This window comes from Lytechinus variegatus, chromosome 10, assembly GCF_018143015.1.
Source record: "Lytechinus variegatus isolate NC3 chromosome 10, Lvar_3.0, whole genome shotgun sequence".
In the NCBI taxonomy this organism is placed as follows: Eukaryota; Metazoa; Echinodermata; class Echinoidea; order Temnopleuroida; family Toxopneustidae; genus Lytechinus; species Lytechinus variegatus.
Window position 1 is genome coordinate 29,036,660 of NC_054749.1, and position 17,372 is coordinate 29,054,031.

General features: G+C 35.1%; 1 protein-coding gene across 1 annotated transcript in view; it reads left to right on the forward strand.

Moving 5' to 3' along the window:
- Nucleotides 1-14,598, forward strand: part of LOC121422330 (evolutionarily conserved signaling intermediate in Toll pathway, mitochondrial-like) — a 28,503-nt gene extending 13,905 nt beyond the window's left edge. Inside the window, 6 exon segments of the mRNA XM_041617297.1 lie at nucleotides 8,235-8,394; nucleotides 8,744-8,884; nucleotides 8,887-9,145; nucleotides 9,662-9,882; nucleotides 10,850-11,093; nucleotides 13,484-14,598. Of these exon segments, the coding sequence (XP_041473231.1) occupies nucleotides 8,272-8,394; nucleotides 8,744-8,884; nucleotides 8,887-9,145; nucleotides 9,662-9,882; nucleotides 10,850-11,093; nucleotides 13,484-13,704 (1,209 nt within the window). The 5' untranslated portion in view covers nucleotides 8,235-8,271 and the 3' untranslated portion in view covers nucleotides 13,705-14,598.
- Nucleotides 14,599-17,372: the final 2,774 nt, after the last annotated feature.

Below are 17,372 nucleotides of genomic sequence, written 5' to 3' on the forward strand. Positions count from 1 at the left end.
ATTATAATTATAATTATAATTATAATTATAATTATAATAATAATAATGATAATGATAATGATAATGATAATGATAATGATTATAATAATAATAATAATAATAATAATAATAATGATAATAACAATAATGATAGTGATAATAATAATATCAATAATTATATATATACCCGTTTTTCAGTCTCCCCCCTCTCTCTCTTTCCCCTCTCTATCTCTGTAGGCTATCTCCTACTTCATATTTTTCTTCCTTTGGTACACACCCCATACACACACTTCATTTCAACTCTCTTTGATTTGGGTAGTCAAATAAAGAAATGGTGTATCGTTTCATTTTCTTTATTTTTATATTGCTTTTTTGTTCTTTTCCATAAAATCTCTTGTGTGCCGGTGACTAGTGTGCGGCATCGATGTATTCATGATTACCGGTATATCGATGAATGATTCAATCTTTATTTACCTTCAGGCATTTGGTCTGAATCCTCTTCATCTTTATCTTGCATATCTTCTTCAGTATGAAGCCGCTCAGCAACTGCTGCTGTTCCCATATATTGAGGCTCGAAGTCATCAGATGAAAGGTCCATACTCTGCTTGGCTGCAGTGGTCATTGTCAGGGATTTTTCTGAAAAGTCATGTGGGTTCGATCCTATAACAAGGAAAAATTAATGGTACATGTACAATTATTGTTCAAGATGTTACTTAATGAGCAGGAAATTTTTGCTTATGATTATCATGACAATTAAAGAATTATTCTTTTTCAAATCAAACAATGTATTGTGCTATTTTCTTGGGGCTGATGTCCAATATACCTACAATTTAAATCGGAATTAGCTATAATGATCATGCAACAGTATATTCTATGCATAATTAATATATTGTAATATTAGATAGCCAAGACAGATAGCCAAGCGCAATTGGTCCATAGCGCGTCACGTGATATGATCAAAATCAATGTATTTTCCCAGCCGGTCCACCTTCGATGAATATATTGACCAACCGGTCCGTGAATATATTTTTCGACGTGTATGGCGCCCTCTTGTGGATTAGATTTACCATGCATTATCGGCCTGCCTTGGGTCCTGGACCTGGTCTGGGCTCGAACTTGGATTTAGATCTAGGGCTAGGCCTAAACAAAGTTGATTTGAATAGAAAAGGGTCATTCACTGCGTTAGACTAACGTTACTTAGATATCTATAGATCAAGATCTAACGTTAGATCTATACCAGTTCAATCACTGTGAATTTCATAAACATGCTGCACGCATCGTTAGGCCTAACTTTATTTTATTTTCATCATTAGAAGCTATCTAATATAACAGATATTGACTGATGGGATGTGTAAAAAAAACATTCTTTGGACCACCTAAAGGATTAATATTTTCCCTCGTAATCATATTTTCCCTCAGCGCTGCGCGCTTCGGGAAAATATAACCCCTCGGGAAAATACAAATCCGGCGGTCCAAAGAATGTTTATATTACACACCCCATTATTCAATATCTGTATATTACTATACAGTGTACTTATTCAAATCACTATTAAACACTTTTCCACATAGCAAAAGTGAAACATAAAAAATGAACCATACAACTTCACTTCATTATATGACGGAAAGTTCCCTTGTTAGAAATTAAACAAAATATGATGATTTTAAGTACTATCAGCACTTTTTTTGGGTGTAGGGAAGATTCTAACCTAATACAGATGTTGTCGGCTGGTCATCTGGATCAGTTCTGATTGGATCAGAGGGCAAGGTCTTTGGCAACTTGAGTTGGGGGCGCAGTACCTGAAATATGTTGAAAGTATACAATAATTTATATTCTTTGAAAAAATGCAATGAACATTCCATCATGATATTTAAATGCAAAATTACAAACTTTGTTAAACCGCTTTTAATTGTGATATCTCAGATATAAATTCATTGCACGCACCACGAACTCTCTCCTCTGCGCACTTCGATGCGAAGGTTAGTTTGGCAGAAAACGCATTTAAAAAAAGGTTTTCTACAACCAGCAATAAGTGCAGCTACAAGGAGAGCAAATTATTTACCGGCGTCTTCGTTCAATAGTTCAGATTACAAAGTTTCATCCCGTATCTTTATATTTTCTTGAAGTGAATTATTAATGCTACAGTGGGCATCGTAACAGAGCGGACGGTTTGTGGTGAAATTGTGAAGCGCGATAGCACACTGTATCTATTCCAAAAAAGCACAAGATTCTAACCTAATACTGATGTTGTCGGCTGATCATCTGGATCAGAGGGCAAGCTCTTTAGCAACTCAAGTGGGGGCGCAGTACCTGAAATATGTTGAAAGTATACAATAATTTATATTCCTTGAAAAAATGCAATGAACATTCTATCATAATATTTAAATGCAAAATTACAAACTTTTGTTAAACCGCTTTTAATTGTGATATCTCAGATATAATTTGTTGCATTTTTGTTTAAGGATATACATGTAATACGATTTGTTCTGCAATGTGTAAGGGGTCTAAAAATGTTAAAAATAAATATCGTGACCCCTCATAATAAAAAAAAGCACAAGATTCTAACCTAATACTGATGTTGTCGGCTGGTCATCTTGATAAGTTGTGACTTGATCAGAGGGCAAGTACTTTGGCAACTCGAGTGGGGGTGCAGGAATATCACCTGGTTCAAGAATTGTAATAAATTTGTTAATAACATCAGTTCAATGGTATCTTTTTACATTCATAGTCATGATATTGTGTATGTTAGGTCCTCCATAAAACCAGTGAAAACTCGTTATACTTATTTATTTATATGACCTTGTTATTAATGCTGTAACCGATTTTTATTCCAATTCCCGATCCGATCCGATTTTCCCCCTTTTTCTACATTTTTCCGAACTCTGATTTTTGACCAGTGGGGAAAAAATCGGATCGGAAAAACCAAAACATAACAAGACAAAAAAAACACATGGCGACATGTTTGCCATCAAAATGCTCTGGGGCGATTCCACACTAGAACTTCAAAAATATCATAAATTTCAACATGCTTTCAATAAGTCATAAGTAGTGTAATATTTTACTATGATACCTAAATTTTATGAAAATTATGAGTTTTAACCAAAAGTGAAGACAGATATAGTTTTTTGGGGGAGAACAATGGAATTTTAAATTTTCAATAATTTTGCTCATTGAATAGTCAAGTACAAATTCCACCTGAAACAATTATTTGCAAAGCAAGAGAAGATTGAAAATATTGCAGGTCAATAGAATAATATATCATTGATGGTTCCAAATAATATCTACAACATTTTCATGATCCATAATAGGGGCAGCCCTGATTTTTTCCGAACCTATTTTTGGCAATGTCCCGTACGACACATGACAATGCAAAAGTTTTTCCTACAATTTTATTTTTGATGATGCAATTTCATAAAATGAGTTTCTCTTTGTTTGACCATGGGTGATCGATTTATCCCATAAGGATCTAATTACTGCCCTTCATTTTTCAATTATTGTCCTATTAAAAAATGTCCCGTACGACACACGCTGTGTCGTACGGGACATGTCCCGTACGACACACAATATAATAATGCATCTAATTGCAGGATTTGGATTCAGAAACCATAAATAGTAGGCATATTTAAATTCATTTAATTGATTTAACATAAAGTGAACTGAAAAAGTACTTTGTTTATCTCCATAGAACATGAAATAGGTGATTCTAAACATTTTAATTGATTTCATGTAGGCTTATTCTTTTGTGAATCCCTTCAGCTAAACTGGTGATTTTCACTGATCAGAGCAGGTTAATTTCTTTTCATTGAGCATGAAAAGAAAACTTTTATATTTCAACCTAGCCTGGAAGATGACTTCCTCTTGCATGCTAATGTGGAATTATTATAAGATGTAAAAAAAATCATATCAATCATCATGATCATCTATTTGGACTTCCCTTATTGAATATTGAAATATTGAATATTGAAACTCCTTACGTTTTTCAAGTTGTAAAAAAAATCTTGAAAATAAGACAAACCATATGGTTTCATGAAATGCAGATGGGTTTGAAAAAGTAGAACCGCATTTCCTTAGATAAAAAAATTGTGACCAAAAAAGGGAAAAAAGTGACAGTTGTGACATATATCATGTAGATATACATTTTAAATAAAAAAAAATCATATCATCATGATAATTTTAGCCCCATAATTTACACAAAGTTTCATTCATTTATTGTTTAAATAGTGTTTGGAAATCATCAATTAGTTCCCTAAAATATAACTTCACACAAAACCTGAAGTTTTTCAGCTCGTAAAAATGCTGTGAACACTTGTACATTTCCCATCATGAAAAAAAATTATAACATATTGCTCCCAATTGTATATATTGAGGTTACTTAATTGTATTGTCCTGAATGACTGCTTATTAAAAGATTATTCATAAATAAGCAAGAATTTAGGGGAAATGCTCCTTCTGATTGATAAAAAGTTCATGTTTATTTATTCAGGCTGCCCAGTACAACACGCAGTGCCTGTACAACACACAAGTGTCCCGTACGACACACAAGTGTCCCGTACGACACACAAGTGTCCTGTACGACACACAATTGTCCCGTACGACACATTATTTTGTTTATGATATATTGACAGAAATATTCACCTAATAGCGGTTTCTAACCTAATGAATGTCTTAGTTTGATGGGATTATCATTATCATCAGCCAAATAATGTGATTGAAGAAGTCAAAGTGACATAAAGTAAGAAAGTTTGGCTTCAATTTAGAGATGTCCCGTACGACACATTTTGAATGTCCCGTACGCCACAATGTTCTCGAAAATTATAATTTGCTTTATTTATTCATGAATGTTTATTTTGCTTTCTTTTGTAAATGTGTTTGTTCTTGGGTAATTGAGTGTCAATTTGAGTTCAGTTTCTAATCTGTATTATACAGGATGTGAATTCAAGTCATGTTAAGTCTTGGTTTTTCTTACACTCTGGTAGTAGTTGATGACCACCTATAGTTACTGGAATATTTTTTGTTTTTTCTTGTCAAAAACTGTCAAATGTTCTCTAAATGTCCCGTACGACACGTATGGAATCACCCTCTGGTGATTTGTTTTGATCTCAGACAAAAGCGGTGGAAGGAAAAGAAGATAAAGGGGAAGAAAATTATGATTTGTTTTTATCTCCGATATTAGCGGAAAGGCAGGTGGAGAAGAAGATTATGATTTGTTTTGATCTCCGACATAATCGGGGAAGAACAAAACGATGATGATGATAATTGGTGATAATTTGTTTTGATCTCCGACAAAAATGGAGGAAGAAAAACAACAAAAAGATGATATGTTTTGATCTTAAGCGGAGGCAAATAAGATTTAGTTGAACACGCTGACATGCGCGTTAATATTTACGACTATCTGACTATACGTCCTCTAAGAGTTTACGATTACCTCCGCCATCACTACGATGTTGTAGAGAAGGTGAATATCATCTTTAACAACTTTGGATAATAGTGCGTCTTTTTCGGGAGGTCATGCGACCTTTAAGAGTTTACGATTACCTCCGCCATCACTACGATGTTGTAGAGAAGGTGAATATCATGGTAAACAACTTTGGATAATAATGCGTCTTTTTTGGGAGGTCATGCGACCTCTAAGAGTTTACGATTACCTCCGCCATCACTACGATGTTGTAGAGAAGGTGAATATCATGGTAAACAACTCTGGATAATAATGCGTCTTTTTTGGGAGGTCATGCGACCTTTAAGAGTTTACGATTACCTCCGCTATCACTACGATGTTGTAGAGAAGGTGAATATCATGGTAAACAACTCTGGATAATAATGCGTCTTTTTCGGGAGGTCAAGCGACCTTTAAGAGTTTACGATTACCTCCGCCATCACTACGATGTTGTAGAGAAGGTGAAAATCATGTCTAACAACTTTGGATAATAGTGCGTCCTTTTCGATAAGTAATGCAACCTCTAAAAGTTCACGACGGACGCCGCCATCACCACGATGTTGTAGAGAAGAGGCCAATCGTTGATCGGCGGTAGTGTCGCGCGCTGGAACGTCATTATCTTATTTTCCTTCCTCCGATTATGTCGGAGATCAAAACAACTCATCATCTTCTTCCTCCGCTTTTGTCGGAGATCAAAACAAATTCTGCCATCAGTGTAGCGTGCCGCATTTGTCCACGCGCCGGCCACATACAAATTTTAATGTATTTTTTTGTTTTGGAATATCATCCGATCCGATATCCGAACTGATTCCGATTTTAGGAGCAAAACTTCCGAACCGAACTCCGATCCCGTAATTGCTCTAACTTACAACATTACTTGTTATGTACATTGTTAAAATATACCTAAACAACTGCTCTAAATTTCAGACACTACGGTATAGTACTTTATTGTTTAAAGAAAAAAAAGAATGTTCAATTTCTCAAAACTCTACTTGTTTTGACATTAAAGAGTCACCTGGGTGTAGCATTAAAACCTGAAGCTATGATGATGAGGATGTAAATTGTGAATAAGTTGGACTAATATTCTATCAAAGCTATCTAACAAACGTGTTTCTGTGGTAGCTGTTAATCTGGTGTAACGATCAATCCCCCCCGGACAAATTACCGCCCCCTTTCGATAATGATTTGTTTTTAAAGAAGTGCCTTGAATGTGTTATCGGCACTGGTTAAGAACTCAGGCAGCGCCGATTTTTCTTTACTGGTGCCGATTTTTAACCAGATGGCGCCGATAATTCTTGCCCAGCGCCGATTTAGATTTAGGTGGAGCTGATTATCCTTAATTGGTGCCGCTTAAGAACTGAGGCAGCGTCAATTTTTCTTGACTGGTGCTGATTATTCTTGTCCGGCGCAGATTTAGATGAAGGTGGCCCTGATTATTCTTGATTGGCACCAGTTATATGCAGGCAGCCACGGCTGATCATTTTTAATCGGCGAAGTTGTTGGGAAAAGGGTAGTTAAAGGAAAAGATAAGGAAGATGATATGATTGATTGCACTTTGTTGGGGGATAGTCTTTCCTTTACTGTTGCTAATATATCAGTGTATATTTTTTCTTTTTCTCTCCTTTATTTTAATATTTCAAGTGGCACCTTTTCTTTCTTTTACTTTTCATGTACTTTTTTTGAGTGGTGCCTTTGGCACTGCTCAAATATTAGAGGGGGGGGGCGCATCCCCCTGGATCCACCGATGCTGTATGCGCTGATAAAATGATGTCACAAATTGTGACAATGCAAGCTTTGTGTCACCGCGAGCGCACTCCTTTTTTACTGAAAATTTTGTGTGATTTGTTTAACAGCGCATATGAATGGATTAAATGCAGAGTGGGAGGAGCCAAAGATAACAAGCAGATAACACGGTTTTCAGAATACCAATTTGGGTGTATATTAGGGGCATGTTAAATCAGAGAGATAACACAATATTTAACACCAAAGTTATAACACGATTTTCAGAATACCGCCCCAGTTATTTGATGATTAGCTGTAATGGAAACTGTCAAAAAATCAAGCATTTGTCCCAAAGAAAGAGAGAAAATGAGCCAAACATTGCCAATCTTATTTCACCACACAGGGAGTAGAAACAGAGAACAAGATTATATCATAACCTTGTTTATTGAATGAGTGCTAGTACGCAGTACTTAATATAAGCAAATATCATTGTTCTGCTATAGAATATTGATTTTCTAAATCTTAAATATTTTTTGTGACAGATATCATCTTTGGGTGAATCTAGAAAGGATGGTCACCCCAAATGGCATGGCAGAATGATGATATTTGCTTTCAATACATGATTGCTTGTTACCTGTGAAAATAGCTCTTGAAATGAAGAAATAGCCCTAGGTTTTGGGGAGTATTGACTATCCTGACTTTGGTCTTTGCCAAATAAAATATGAAATCCATTAAGATTTTTTTAAATAAATGCAAGATATAACATTTAAATTCTACACACCAAGGTTATCACCACACAGGAAAGTCCCAATTCAGATTCCAAAGAAAATGGCGTGTGAACCCAGACAATCTTAAAAATTGAGTAAACAAAAAAATTTCCTTAACATCTTATTAGTACTGTATTAAGAAGAGAAGAATGGCATGAAGTTAATCATTGGTAATTTATTCTTGGCGATGCTATACATATCACCATATTCTGAAAGTTGGATACTGAATATGTGCAGCCTTTGTTTTTCAGGATGACATAGAAATGTTATATACATAACAATTGTGCCTTCAATTTATTGATGACTACTTTGCTTTCTCAATTTTCATACACAGATATGACTTAGAGTGTGATCCACCCAAAACACTAGCCATGGCTTCATTAGGGCGTCATATGATCCTGACTTGCCTCAAGATTAGAACCATTTCTTCACCAAGAAACCTCCCACTACAGTGTGTGCAAAGACATTTTCCCACATTCTTTCAGCTAACTGAGGTAAGACTATTCAGCCATAAAATGTTTCTAGAACCAAAAGGTCAAAATACCCAAACTTTTATTTAGGGAAAATATCAACAATGTATACAAACAAGTCGTTTGTAATACAAAATAAAGTGAAACAAATTGCTCATTTAGAGCAATAAACACTTCAGGAAGTAAGTATTTACTTGTATTTTGAAAGCATCATTCATTTATTTGTTTGAAAGTGCTTCCCAAATTGCTTTAAGTAGCATCTAACAAGACCCCAGTTTCCTAAATCTGTTGAAAAGACAGTTTCTGACTGAAATATTCTCTTAGGTGATAACTTTAATTCTAAATCATTTTATTTTTGTTGTTTTAACTGCAGGCAACGCAATCATTTCACAGCTGTGCTAGATGCCTTAAAAATGCAGACATCCCCGGAGGATCAGGCATCTCTAGAGTCGAGAGAAATACCATGGTCCTCTCTAAGACCCTCTTTGAGGAAGCATCGCAGGATTCACCAAACAAAAAGGTGCCTTCAAGGATGTCGTCACCACCTTCACAGAGTTGGACAAGAGACGAAGAGGCCACATTCAGTTCATTGAGACGGCACTGAGATACATGAAGGCCTTCGGTGTGGAGAAGGACGTTGATGCCTACAACAAGTTGCTTGATGTCTTTCCCAAAGGAAAGTATGTTGCTAAGAATGCATATCAGTCCATGTTTAATCACTACCCAGAGCAACAGGTGTGTGGTATCAAGGTTCTACAGCAAATGGAAGACAATGGTGAGTCTTAAATCATCCAAAGAGGACGATAGAATGTTATTTTCAAATTTCCATTATAACCTCTTTATATAGTAATGCTTTTCAAGGATCTAATTATGTCAAGGTTATCAAAACATGTTATGTAATAAATACTCCTCTCAAAGTGACTGTTTCTGTAGAACAGATCTTTACTCATAAAACTTCATGTAAACTCTATATGAAGAATGTATGACTGCAGAGTAATCTTGGAATGAACTGTTTTAATGAAAAGGCTGATTTAGAAACAGTTTAGACTTTCAAATGCAGAGATTTGGCATTACAGCTTATTTTGGGGACTTTTATAGTTAAAATAGTTAAAATAGTTAAACCCAAATTAAAGGTGATTTATTATTTGTTTAATTTTTTGTCCAGTTATTTTTGCTCATTCTCATTGTCTTGTTGGTGCTCTGTGTAAACATCTCCTTTTCTTTTCACTAATGCTCACATGTAAACCTAAAATATTCATCATTACTATTTTTCATATCTTTTTTATGGAAGGGGTCTTACCAAACAACGATACCAAGGAAATCCTTATCAGTGTTTTTGGTCGGAAGGCCCATCCCATCAAGAAGTACCAGCGCCTGATGTATTGGTTCCCTAAGTTCAGGAACATCAATCCTTTCCCGCTCCCCCAGGAGATGCCATCAGACCCCATTAAACTTAGCGAGATTGGACTGAAGAGGATATCAGAATATGAAGCAGAATTCACGGTTTATAGTGTAAGTAGTATGGCATTTCCTGGCACAGGGGTATTCCCAGATGGGTATTTTATATTAAGTCTTGTTCGGACTTTGTTTAGACCATATTTTAAAAGCTCAAATTTTTGTGTACAAATTTGATGTGATAAGAAGCTTTTAAAATTAACGCAGAAGGAGGCAACTTTTTTTATGTCGCAGGGAAACAAATATCAGAGAACTTGTCCAGAATTATGTTGCTTATCTCCTTATTCAGATTTCTAGTATGTTTTAATTATTATTCATATGACGTCATAAGTCGATACTGGTGGACGAAGGGGGGGGGGGGGGCAAAGCCGGCCTGTGCCCCCCCTTAAGAGGCACAATTAAAATCTTTAATGTAAAAATGCCATTAAACCAGAAGTGTGCCCCCCCCATTTCTTAAAGTGAAGAGTTTTTTTTTTCTGTTCGCTTGTGTCCAATTGTTTCTTGGACAAATTATCCTTTGCTTGTCGAATTTTTCCTCAGAAAAAATGTGACCCCCCTTTGGAAAATCCTGGATCCGCCCCTGATTGTATCATAGTTGAATTATTATAATACCATGACTTAAACCAGGGTAACTTTGGGCTATGTACTAAGAGGCATCTGAGGGCCCTTATAATGCATTTTTATAAGCAGAATTGGTGCCATTACATGTATGAACACTGAAAATTGTCACTAACTATCTCACATCATGGTAAGACAGGAATTAAAGCTGTTTGTAAAAGTTTTTTGTGTATTTTGCTTTATTGTATGAATGCATTACTTTATATATTGTATTTTGTAAACAATTTTTAATATTAGAACATCAGCAAATGAAGGATATTGATAGAAATCTATAAATATTTGTCACTCAACAATTATTCAGCATTTTTTTTTTACTTGATGATGAACATATCTTGTCTAATCATAAGAAAAATGCTTTGAAATAGTCTTTGAAAGTCTGATCATTGCTTATTTATTAATTGTGTAGTTTGATAGGTCTAGTGAGACATCAGTAATGTGCCAGGGCGAGGATTACTCTGATCTCCAAGGCCAGGACTACATCGCTAGTGTGCAGAGTCCAGACCAGAAAGAGGACCTGGCCCAGCACCAAATCTTCAGACCTCTCTATGTGGAAGGACCATACACACTATGGCTCAAAACAACCAGGCAATCATACTATGTGTTAAGAACAGACCCAATGGAGTTACAGGACCCCATCATGTATGACAGAGGTATGAACCAAGTAAATTGCAATCATGCCTGTCATTTCCATTATTATGCCGTCAACTTTTTTGCAGGTCAAACCCCCATCTGTCTCCATTCTTACTCTTCATGAACTGCTAAAAAAACTTAGATACCGTATTTTCCGGTGTATAAACCGCGCCTTTTTTCCCGCTTTATAATCTTGAAATATTGGGTGCGGTTTATACACAGAAACAACAAAATTTCGTCGGAAAAGTGACTACGTTTTGTTGGTAGTATATCTTTCTTTTGAACCAACAATTATATACAATATTTAATGTATAATTATTTGTTGGTTACTAAAAATAGGGAGCATATTTTGCGAAGTTTTCTTTGAAAAATCTTCTTTGTAAAGATTGGTTTATATTATTTATTTAACTACTATCAATTTAAAAATGTTAAAAAAAAACCTGATTGTTTTATGATGAAAACTTTTTTTTTCAACTAAAATTGCATGGGAAATGCTCTTTAATAGGCATGTAATCGTAATCGATCGTAATCGTAATCGGTTAGTAAAAAGGCAATAAATAATGTCCTTTATTCTTTATTTCTTTTGTTTTTCTCTCAATATTGAAAAAAAAACTTTTGATATTAAAAAATGGCATTTTATGGTCACCTTTTCCTTAAAAAACCCTTTTTTTTTGTAATGAAAACTTATTTTTTACACCTAAAAAGTGCATTGAAAATGCTTTACAATAGGCATGTAATCGTAATGATCGTAATCGTAATCGGTTAGAAATTAAGCAATAAAAAATGTCCTCCATTTTTTTCCCCTCACTTTCTCTCAACATTTTTGTTTTCTTTTCCCCTTTTTAGACTATAAGTTTGATATACAATACTGCCATTTCATGGTCTTTTTTTCATTATTCTACAAAGAAATAATTTATATTCTTTGAAAAATAAAGTAACCATTTTTTTAAATAAAAAAATTAGTAATATATCTTTTGGTCTATCAACAACTGTCATTAGATTTTGCTCATCTAAATAATTACAACATTGGTTTGCCAATTTCTTTTTTTTTTTAGAGCCTCCCGATTTTGGGGGTGCGGTTAATACACGGCAGCGGTTTATATCCCGGAAAATACGGTACTTTGAAAGCATTACAATTCAAGTTTTCATATGAACAAGAAAACAGAAATAATGTCAGAAAGGTGCTACAAATAAGGGGTTGGAGATACATATTTTATGGACCTGTCCTGCTTCATATGCTCCAAGGATATCTTCGTGGTCAGTGTTTATCTCTACATGAATCTTCACACTTATAAATGTGGCAATGAAAGAAAAATTCTCATGTTGCTAATTTGACGAATGAAAGCTGGTTTAATAGGGCTTCAAATAATTAATGGTCCTGAATGAGAAAGATAATGAGATTATGAGGTGAAATGAAATGAGGTATTTACTGAATGCAAGCATACAAAGCATACTGTGAGGATCTATTCTGCAGAGGAAGTCACAGGTGACACGACCTCTGCAAGAAATACTCCTGGCTTTATTTTTCTATTAAGATATAGGGTCTGGGTTAGGGTTGCAAAAGGGTTGTATATGTTAGGTTTAGGGCAAGGTTATAGTAAAAAATCCAGGATTGAAGTTGATCATTTCATTAGTAGGAAGATTTTACAGTGGAGTAATTGTTGCTGGAGCATATGTTGTAAACAGAGGGTCGTGTGTTCGAATCCCACCGCGGTCTAGCGTCCTTTGGCAAGGCGTTAATCCACACTTTGCCACTATCGACCCAGGTGCTAAATGGGTACCTGGTAGGATGTGAAAGTCATTGTAGCTTGTCCAGTACTGTGTGCACCTCACAGGCGACTGACTGGAATACTCCCCAGGGAGTGGAGGATGTGCACATATTGTGTGCGGGAATGACTGATTGAATCCGATGGCCGTGGTAATAATATATCTGTAAAGCGCTTCTCAACACAAACATTTCAGATTGCACCTTTTTTGTTCAGTGGTGACATATCATGATAGAAAATGTAATGTAAATCATAGATTTGACATTTATATATTTGTATGAAATGTTTAAAAATATGATAACAATAGAATATATTTGGCACAAATATTACTTTTTTCCTTCGAAGAAAATTCCACCTGAAATGTACTTTAATCCCAACGGCATCCAAATGATGTGAAAGAGATTAATATGCTCTTTCATTTGATACCAAATTCGTCATGGTAGTATTCATATTTCTGAAGATATAGTTAGTTTTACGATGCTTTATAGCAAACGAACAAATTTCACTGAATTCCATGGGTGTATGTAAACTTATGGCCTCAACTGTATGTAGCTAAAATAAAGATAAAAAGATCACACACTTTTCGTATATAAAGCATGCAAAGAAGACGTAGGATATCCTTTCTTTGGCTTCCTCACCTTCAGGTCAACTTCCCCCAGCCCCTCGAGAAGGCAATGTCTACGCCATGTGCATGACCAGCGATGGAAACCGAGCAGTGTTGAGTGAATGGATCAATAGACTACAAGATGAAAATCCTCACTTAGCGAGGCTCACAGTCATTTTCAACCTGTTTGACAAGAAAGGTGATGGCCAGGAGACCCAGGTTCATCATATAGGAGAAGGAAACAAGATGCTTGGGAGTTGATGTTAATTGAACAGAGATAAATTTAATTGGATGAAGTATTTATAACCCCACTCTATCAGGTGTGAAGGAGTTTTTAACCTATTCTACAAGGCATTTAATGGCTAGGACACCCTCATTCATCATAGAGGAGAGAATCTTTAAGATACTATGATGGTGGTAATAGAAATGTGAGATCCAGATCTAGTCATGCTCACAGTGACCTTTAATCTGTTTGACAAGGAATGCAATGGCAATGACCCAAAGGATTCATCATAATACAGATGGAATTTAGATGCAAGGAAGTCTAGAAAATACTACATTAAGAAACTGATTTATATAAAGATTTGAAATTCCTCACCAAGTTTTTAACTTGTTTCATCATATAAGGGAGGGAATTAAAGATGCTATGAAGTTGGTAGGAAAAGGGTTATGTATGGAATTGAATAGGGAACATAGACCCCTCACTATTGGAGCTAACAGTCATCTTTAACCTCTTTCAGCTCACAAAGAAAGTTATGTTCTTAAGGATTAATGTGTCAATTGTATGCGAGATGCTCGGTAAAAGGAAGCAGGTTGAATTCATCATTATTGCACCCTTTTGAAACTAGGAGACAGTAACATGTCATTTATCATTGAGCTGATTTGCATCCTCAACACAGACATAGAATCTGTTGGTTGTGTGTAAATGGGGAAGTTGCCATGTAAGAAGCATGCTTCTCATTCTTGTTTTAAATTTTGATTGTCCTTGGCAAGATCTGTGTCACTGGAGATATCAGATGCACAGCTTATTCCATGAAGCTATTGCCAAGGAACCTTTTCTTTAGATGTCACTTGCCCATGTTATAGTGACAAAAGCAGTTGGTAATGAAAGTTGTGATATGTGGCATTCATGACTCTTGATACCCTATTAATTATCCCCTGCATCAAAAAATGCTTTGTCTGTCATTAAACCTTAAAGGATATATTGGAGGATTTCAAAAATATTCAATTAAATAACACTTGTATATGAAATGGCTGTCAGATATAAAAAATGACATGAATGGATAACATGTTACCAAGTCAAGGTCAAATATCATTTGAGGTCAATGAACTTGTAATTCATATTTTTTCAAATCAAATTTTTTACCAAATGGCCATCTTTTAAATTTGGAATAGCCTTAGACGTACTCTCATTCTGACTGCATTGGGGCTAATTCCACCTTTAACGTGACTATGGTACAGTCAACGTTCTCGCCAGGTTCACTGACGGTTGTCGGTGCGAAGCGACGCAAGCCGTACAGTTTTTATAATGAGGTAGCACATAAAAAAAGAAAATAACAGCTTTCCATTAGAGGTTATATCTTGTTCTCAAAATTGAGATATGTGTATAATGATACTGGTTTTGAACTACCTACCATCTACTTTGTCAGGAGGTACTATCAAAGAAAATGATCTGGTTAATGTTTGCCATTGAAAGGGCCTAGAGTTGGTTTACTTCTTAAAGGAGATGCAAACCATGAGCCTTGTGAAGCACGACCTAAAGTCCTCAACTACTCAAATCTGGCCAGGTTGCTAACCCACAATGCAATATTCTGAACAGCTTATTTTTATATAGACCCATTCACTGTATAAGCTATTTTTGCAGGGGTTTATTTTCACGAAATGTTGATCGACCGCAAATTTAACAACGTGCGAAATTATCGACACATTCAGTGCCAATGTCCCCAACACCAAAGCTTTGCTATTGCAAATTTTCTATGTGATGAAAATTTGAGATATGCACCTATTATATACAAAAAATAAGGTTGAGAAAGTACAGTTAGTAATTCCAAAAGTTTGCTAGAATTTCACTTTTTTATTTCTCGAACAAAATCAGAGCCTAAATTGTTTCTTAGAATATTTTTATCATTATTCAATCTTTCACTGTAATATTACATTGTATTTTCCATGAAAGGATTTGATTTTGTTGTCATCTTATTTACTCTATGCACAGGTACATTGCCAGCTATTTGCATACTCATTAATTTTTATAAGTCACATGACCAGAGATTTTAAAGGTGTAAGATTGCACTTAAAGCAACTTTTCAAAAAATAAATCTAACTAAACACAACTTCCAGAGATTGCTTTCACAGATCTAACTTTGACAGGAATAATTTTCAGATCTAAAGGTACAAGAAAAGAAAAACAGGTGAAATTTAAGGGACTTTAAGGAGCATATGGATGTGTTTGTTGTACTTCTTTTGATCGCGATTTCAACAACCTGCAAAAAAGTCAGGACCTATACGATATGTGAAAAATTCTGTACGCGAAAATTACGGCTTATACAGTATTTGAATGATCAAGTTTTCAAATATCCCTCATACCTACCCATGCATGTTCACTATTGAATTTACTCATTGAGAGTTTAAAAGATATTTCTCATATTATATGTCAATCATTAATATTATGTCTGTGATATATGATTAAATTTTTGAATATATCAAACTTGTTGAATGTTTTGTTGGGTTTTACTTTCACTTTCTTTATAATAATGGAATACAATACATGCATGTCATATGCATTTCGTTGTGTGGAAATTGTTGTGCATTTCCTTCAGCACGTCAATTGTACAAGAATAACACTGAAATATTTCATGTTTTCAACATGAATTTATCTTTCTTCTGAAGAAGTAAAACAATATCGTTTTTCCTCTTCATCAGATTTGTTCAATTAGTTCAGGAGTATGAGACTGTTTTTTTTCTGAAATTATTCAAATTCAGCACTGCCCTTGGAATATCTACATTTCCCTTAAATTGAATTGATAAAACCAATTATCACCTACATGTAGGCTACCGTATAGATTCATAGAATGTTTCCAAATGTGAAAATTTTTGAGTGGTGGATTGACCAAGTGGCTCAAGCATATAATCAAAAGCCTTCATGTCTACGTGATTTGGGGAAATTCACAGAATTCACAGAATAATAAGTTTAATAATGAAAATGAAAAATAACTTTCTTGGGCATAAAATTGGTATCAATTAAAAAATAAACAAATAGATGTCTAAAATAATTTTTCAACTAAATAATATAACACCACTGGCACTGAGCACTAGAGTAACTTTAATCACCCTATCCGATTGATCTTGACTTTATGGGAGCTTCCTATAACCGTGAGTGATCAAATTTAAGAACATACTGAATTTTCCACTGAGATGTCTTTCAATCCATGTGACCCTTTCTTTTGCCAAATGAGATCCTTTCAAAATGTCCCTCCTTTACCATGGGATTGCCCTAGTAAACTGTATTAAACTTTGGAAAATATAAAATTTTCCTTCCAGGTGTCTGTTTAATCCAAAAATATCTGATTTCAACTTTACGGGAATCCAATGGGTTGAGAATGATGAAGCATCCAAGAAAAGTTCACCAGTTGGGAGAAAGGTCAAAGTATGTGATAAACATCTACATGTAGATGTTACTTCATTGGATATATATTTCCTTTGGTAGGGTTTAACCTCCAGAGGGCCATTTCATAAAGCAGTTTTGTAAGTATCTGATATCAGATTAAAAAAAATACAGACATGAAAGCCTGCTCACATTTTACTAAAGAAAGGGCCGTTATGCAGTTATACCCCTTCAAGATCCTTACGTTCCTCCCTTTCCAATTCTCTTGTTACCCCAAAGTTTCCAAAACCTGGGGTGAAAGATCATTTGTTTATTCATCCTCGAAGCT